This window comes from Brachyhypopomus gauderio, chromosome 1, assembly GCF_052324685.1.
Source record: "Brachyhypopomus gauderio isolate BG-103 chromosome 1, BGAUD_0.2, whole genome shotgun sequence".
NCBI lineage: Eukaryota > Metazoa > Chordata > Actinopteri > Gymnotiformes > Hypopomidae > Brachyhypopomus > Brachyhypopomus gauderio.
Window position 1 is genome coordinate 29,325,364 of NC_135211.1, and position 6,749 is coordinate 29,332,112.

General features: G+C 44.1%; 1 protein-coding gene across 2 annotated transcripts in view; it reads right to left on the reverse strand.

The window, feature by feature from the left end:
• The window catches only part of LOC143516304 (A-type voltage-gated potassium channel KCND3-like), an 81,285-nt gene extending 75,266 nt beyond the window's left edge, over positions 1–6,019 (reverse strand). For both annotated transcript variants that reach the window (XM_077007873.1, XM_077007865.1), the window contains exons 1-2: positions 5,771–6,019; positions 3,738–4,914 (exon numbers count right to left, since the gene is read on the reverse strand). In XM_077007873.1, the coding sequence (XP_076863988.1) occupies positions 3,738–4,840 (1,103 nt within the window). In that variant the 5' untranslated portion in view covers positions 4,841–4,914; positions 5,771–6,019. The remainder of the gene's footprint in view (positions 1–3,737; positions 4,915–5,770) is intronic.
• Positions 6,020–6,749: the final 730 nt, after the last annotated feature.

The following is a 6,749-nucleotide window of genomic DNA, read 5'->3' on the forward strand; positions in this document are numbered from 1 at the left end:
GTTGAGTAGCTGATGAATTTTAATAAGGCGGGCTTTCTCTGAGTGGCAGCAGAGGGGACAAATGAGAAATATTAGTCTAATCAAACCTCTGGAACACTCCTGTCTGCACTTAATGGATCCCTTGGGTGCTCATGTTTGTTGAGCTACCAGTGGCCTGATTAAAGCTCTTGCGGAGCAGCACCACTGACGGATCACGCCACACGCAGCACTCAGGCCTGCCAGCAGGGGTGTGAAAGTACTGGGTCAGTAGAACACTGGGCCTCACAGCAGGACAGACGGTCTCCGAAAGCAGAAATGGACGAGTGGCCACCTCTGTTTCCTTCAATCATACGACCCACTGTGCAAAGTTAATGAGGTCGCACTCCTTTCAGTGGCCTGTGAACAGAGGAACGGAAACCTGGCAGCAAAACCTTCACAGCGCAGAAATACTGTTTTGGCATTTCAATGAATGACCCCGAGAGTTTAATGAGCAGGAGATGCATGTCCATAGCCGTGTGTACATGTCCAACAGACTGCCAAGGTGTTTTCGACTCTACCTGGATGCTTAAAGCCATCTTAGACATCCATCCATCAATCAAGCATGGCCACCAAGTATGCCAAAATAACTCTCCACAACAGCAGTGATCTACGGAGCCCGTAAGGTGACATCATGTAAAAAAATAATAACGCGTGGCCACGACTTACTAACGCGTGCGAACGCCTTACCAACGCGTGCGAATGCCTTATTAACGCGTGCGAACGAGATAATTAACGCGTGCGAATGAGATAATTAACGCATGCGAACGAGATAATTAAGTATTACTTTATATAAAGCCAGGTTTATCTTCCTTGGGCAGTCAGTTAGTGTACATCCCCTCCTTGGCAGTCAGTTCACGAACAACCCTGGGATCTGCTTGTTTTGCTGTGAAAAATTAACTTTGTTGCCGCGCGTGAAAGGCAACATTAGTATCTCGTTCCCACGCCTTAATGATCTCGTTCCCACGTGTTAATTATCTCGTTCCCACGCCTTAAATATCTCGTTCGCACGCATTCGTAAGTCGTGGCCACGCGTTAGTAAGGCGTTCGCACGCGTTAGTAAGTCGTGGCCACACGTTTTTTTTTTTTTTTTATATGATGTCACCTTACGGGCTCCGTAGTGATCTGTGTTGCTGAGGGCCTGACCTCAATCGAAGAGTCAGAACAGAACTGGTAGTTAACTGAGGTCATTTAAAATACAACACTTCCTACTGCATACACTTTACCAACCTGCCAGTGTGGGTATTAATTATTTCAGTAACAGCAAAACAAAGACAGCAGTGTGATGGCCAGATTCAGCTAAAAGAAGCTCCCACTAATGGTCTGGATGAAAGATGTTTTGAAAAACTTTGTAAAATTTTAATGGCCTCCTGCTGGTTTACAATAATTCAATTGGAGACTGCAGTCTGTTTTGTGCTTGCTTTCTTTCCGGAGGCTACCAGAAGCTCACCGTTCATATCAGAGTGTTCGTGTCAATTAGAGTCACCCACCCACAGAAACTTCTTCAGACTATACATTATCCTTTTGAGACTTGTCAACCCCACCTTAATCCATGACTTAATTATGAGTTCATTAGGAGTGATCTAGTTCATTGCCCATACATAGCTATACCAGCATCTCCAACAACATGATACTGTTGTCCAAAACAACAACAGCATTTTATTAACTGATTTCAGAGGTTTCTCTTGAACCTGATAACTGCTCTCGGTACTGTTGCTGAATGACTTTGAGTTACATGACCTCACTTTTCTGCGGTAGTAAATGACTAAGTTATTTTTCTTTTACTCTTATTGTACTGCATTTCGTGTTAGTTAGCAGTTGAAATACTTCAATCATGAGATTAAAGATTCTCATGAATCTCATGAATCTTTACTGACAGATTTTTTAAAAACCATTTTCAAGTGCAATCCATCTAAAATGTTGCAACTTATCTTTGTGGCAAGTCGCTTTTTCATGTCTGTTCAAGCAAACCCAATTAGTATAAGCCCCAGTGGAATAATAAATTAAATGACTAAACTGTGAATTTACAAGTGACAATGAAATTAAAACTCCATGAGTCATGTAAACAGAATTTACATCTGGGTTAAACACTGATTCTAGGATAAGCTGTCTGTTACAGGCCATTAGCTCTGGAGGCACCACACAATACTACCTTTTGCAGTGATGTCAACAAACAAACTGAATCTGCCTGAAATCATTTTTCAGTTCAATGTGCTGATTTCATAATATACTGCTGCAGTCAATCAAGAAGAAATATCTCATCTAAAACATAAATCCTTAATCCTGTTAAAAACATTGTGATTTGCGAGGTTATCCATTACCAGAAGCCATTCACATAGGCATGACAGAATTAACACACCACTGAAAACATCAAACCAGATAATCAAGAGTATTAAATTCACCCTTTTAACAAGTGCTCGTCTTTTAAAACATGTGCTTTTCTTATACCTTCCTTAATTGGAAACCTATTACAGACTTTAGATAACTTCTTGACAAAGTGTTGCTTCAGAGCCAGTCCAGGGTCAGATAAAACTCAGAGGGCTTTGCCCTGACGAATTCACCTGAGTCATGACTGTCCCATAAATTTTATGCAAGCTCACCGGGGTTCTCTTATATGGCTCTTGAGTGTGTTCCCATCTGACCATGCTTCCAGACACAGCTGAGGCAAAGCTGGACGCCCTGCAGCTCTCGTGGCCTTATTCGGCCTCTTCCCAGCCCGGTAAACGGCACATATCAGGAAGGTTTATAAATGTTAGCAGATGTAGCAGCACACTCTATTACTCACCCTGACAGTTACTTATACCCACTGGGGCTTTGTGAAGTCACAGCGTCTGTCTTTGATACAACACTCGGTTACTCACAGCCATTATGGCTCTGGTCCACTTTTCCACTTGTGCATCACATAACGATAAAAGGCATTTACCACTTGGTAGGTAAATGTGTGACGAAGTGATCAAATTAATGAAATCTTTCATCATGTCCAAGTGAACCTTGTTTGAGTTATTTTTGTTAGTAACTTATTCATGGTGCGCTGTGCTATTAGCCTTCATGGTGCAAATCAACCCATGAAATCCCTGCTATGTGTTTTTACTTGCAAACCTGACATACTTCCCTATTCTCTGACTCTAAACAAATCTTAGAAGAGTATGATCACTGGATTGGCAATCCAAGGTTATGTTTTTACCATTTTGTTTATTGCACATTAGCAATTAACAGGCTGCTAAACATGTGTTAAAGCCCTCATTTGGCTAAAGAGCTTCCACTGTGTATAGCTGAAACCCACAGAGCTGGAATCTGCCTCTTAACCTTAGCTGGGGGTTCCTGACAGCATAACCGTCCACTCCTTCACTCTGGGGGAAGTCTCTCGCTCAACATAAAATTATGGATCAGCCTCTCTCAGGACATCCTGGCATCTGCGTATCCACACAGAGGGAAACTGAAGCACATAAGTTCTCCTCCGAGTGCAGTCAGTCACCTGACAGTGCAGGCTCACTCTAGCCTGAATGGAACTGAATGGGAATGCGTTCACCTCTCAGATAGAGGCGCGGTTAAAGGTTAGGGGGAGGTTCAAGGACAAAAAACAATTACAATTTTTTAGTTTTTAAATGAGTAATCAAACATTCAGACATAACTAAATCAGAGTAGAGACAGAGCATAATTCTTTGAAATTCACCACCAGTGAATGGAGGGTAAATTGTTGAAAATTTGCCATCTGCACTTACCCCAGCGTGGTCATTGTAACGATGGTGTACCAGAAGGAGGCGGGAATACTGGTGAACTTGCTCGAGCTGGAGCCTTTCTCGGCGTAGAACATGACAGTGGCGAAGATGATGATGGCCATGGTGAGGGAGAAGAGCAGGAAGCCCAGCTCGGAGGCGCAGCTCTTCAGCGTGTAGCCCAGGATGCGCAAGCCCTGCGAGTGGCGTGAGAACTTGAAGATGCGGAAGACGCGAAAGACGCGCAGCGTGACGAAAGCCCCGCTCACATCCTCGTTGTCCGTCATGACCAGGCCGATGTAGTAGGGCAGGATGGCCACCACGTCGATGATGCTCATCACCGATCGCATGAATCGGTAGCGGCTGGGCGCGGCGAACAGCCGCAGAAGGTACTCCACGGTGAAGATCATCACACACGCCGTGTCCATGCAGAAGAAGGCCACCGTGTAGCGCTCACCGCACGGCACGTCCTTCTGGTTGGGTGTGGAGCCGCACGGCACCGTCTCCACCACGTTGGTGATGACGGACACGGCGATGAAGAAGCCAGTGACGTAGTAGAACACCAGCGCCATGGTGCTGGTGTGTGGGTTCTCGAAGGCCCTCCACATGGTCTCTCGGAAGTTCATATTGGGCAGCCGGCTGTCTTTGTTCTCCTCCTGGTCGTCCATCAGGCGCTCGGCGTTCTCCCGCTTGCGGTCCTTGTACTCTTCGTAACAGCAGTCGCCAATGATCTCCGGGATGATCCCAAAGAAGGCGAGCTCCTCATCGTAGGCCGAGATACACTCGTAGCGAGGATAATGAAGCTTCCCCGTGCGATAGAAGTTCAGCACGCTACGGAAGGCATCCGGGTCGCGGTCAAAGAAGTACTCCTTCGTCTCCTCGTTGTAAAAGAACTCCTTCTCTGTGCTGCCGAGGAGGGTGTCTGGGTAACGGTCAAGTGTGGTCCTCCAGGTCTGAAAGCGACGCCCGCTGACATTCAGAATTATCAGCTCATCCTGCTTCTTGCTGTGATCCTTGGGGGCAACTGGCATGGGGCAGTTTGCCACCGGCATCCAGCCGATGGCAGCTGCCCGCGCGAAAGGGAGCCATGCGGCGACTCCAGTGGCCATGCTGACTCCAACGCAGGGTCCTGGGGACAGGGGGGCACCCTTCAAATGATGCCAGCTCAAAAATTGGCCATTAGCTTTGAAAAAGGGGACAAAAAGAAAAAGCATGTGTGGCTATAGATATGGACAAATGATCAGTTTGCGTTTGCTTTCTAACAATTCAATTCAATTCAATTATTTATTTACATCAGACACAAGGTACATGGTTCATATCAAAAAAGAAAAACAAAACAAAACAAGATAAAGTAAGAAAATAAAAATAATAAACAAGACAGGTACACACCCCTCAGACATGAGTGGGAATACTATATTATAAAACTATAAGAATAACTATAATACTATAAGAATTACTACTATAAGAATACTATGAGCTATAACTTGCGACATTGTGACAAATTGATTCAAAAGTATTACTGAAGCCCATACAGTATACTCTGTAGTATCACTCAGATGACGAGAAGCGAATACTATCACGAACCGTAGCAAACACTATCCTTTCTTTGCAAGGACTTCATAGAGCAATATAACTAAAATACACTTTGCAGAGAAAGCTGGTCAGTGTTTGTTTAAATCTGATACCTGTTGAGTCATGACGCACACCGGTGCTTAGTTCAATATGTATTACAGTTAAAAAAGCACTGTCCACACGTTACTACCCAGCTTGGTGTATCAGACGAAGCAAAATCTCAAATGCCTCCAACGCTGTAACAGAGCTAAACAGTGTCAGGCGTCAAATATCTCCGCTTTGTAGAAGTGTACACAGGAAGGAAAGCGGGTTGAATAAAGTGTAAGCAGATTTTAACGCGCGATCGCATCAGGCATATGATAAAACCGCCAGTAACCTACAAGTCGTATGTTTGTTATAAATACTATCAATAACGCGACAAATCAAAATGTAGCCATACGTTAAAACGCTATAGTTGTCGTACTTACCTAAAGTAAAAGACGAACGATTCACTCGTAGAAAAACGAGATGACCCTTGCGAAAACAACTCTTCTTGACAGATGATGTCCTTGCTCACACATGAAGCAGTTCTGTAACGCTGATTTGAGCAAACAACAGAAAAAGGAAACCCGATGTTTTAATACTTTTCCAAGTCGTAGCTTGCAGAAACCCACCACCTCAGTGTTACCCTACATCACTCCCGCCACCCATGTACCTCCATCAAGGCGGACTTGCGCTTTCTGAAACTCAAAGGCACACGTGATAACGTTTAGTCTCTCTCTCTCTCTCTCTCTCTCTCTCTCTCTCTCTCTCTCTCTCTCTCTCTCTCTCTATCGCCCTCTCTTTCGCTCTCTCTCTCTCTCTCTCTCACACACACACACATACACACAAAATCTGAAACACTTTTCCGCTGACTGCATTACGATCGACTTTCATTTTTGCTCATTGCCACCTTGTGCCGTTTTCACGTTTCGTATGTTATCTACCAGGTATTCCGTATGAATAAAATTTGAAGTTGTTGGATTAAAGAATTCAAGGAAACTGTAAGTGAAAAGTAATAGCAGCCTACCAGAATGGATATAGCGGCTGCCACGAGCGAGGGCTTAGCACGAGCATTAGATGACGTTTAGATTTCCCGAAGCTATCCCCAGTGTTTTTTTCGTTTTCTTTCATATGAAAGCATATTTTTTTCTATTTTTCTATGCCTCTATTTATACCAACATTTTGAATATATTGTTCATTTCATGACTTTCAGATGAAAGCAAATGAAACCTTGTTTAAAAGGTATGCATATAAATAGCTTACATTTTAAAACTAATTTCATCACGGTTCTTTGTTTAGAGCCATTGTAATACAGAGCAGATGGTCCAACCAAGCTTCTGCCCCTAGCATACAACCAGTCACAATCGATGTGTTGCTCGGTTAAAGCGGCATCACACTACGTGCACATTGAAGTACTTGTCACTG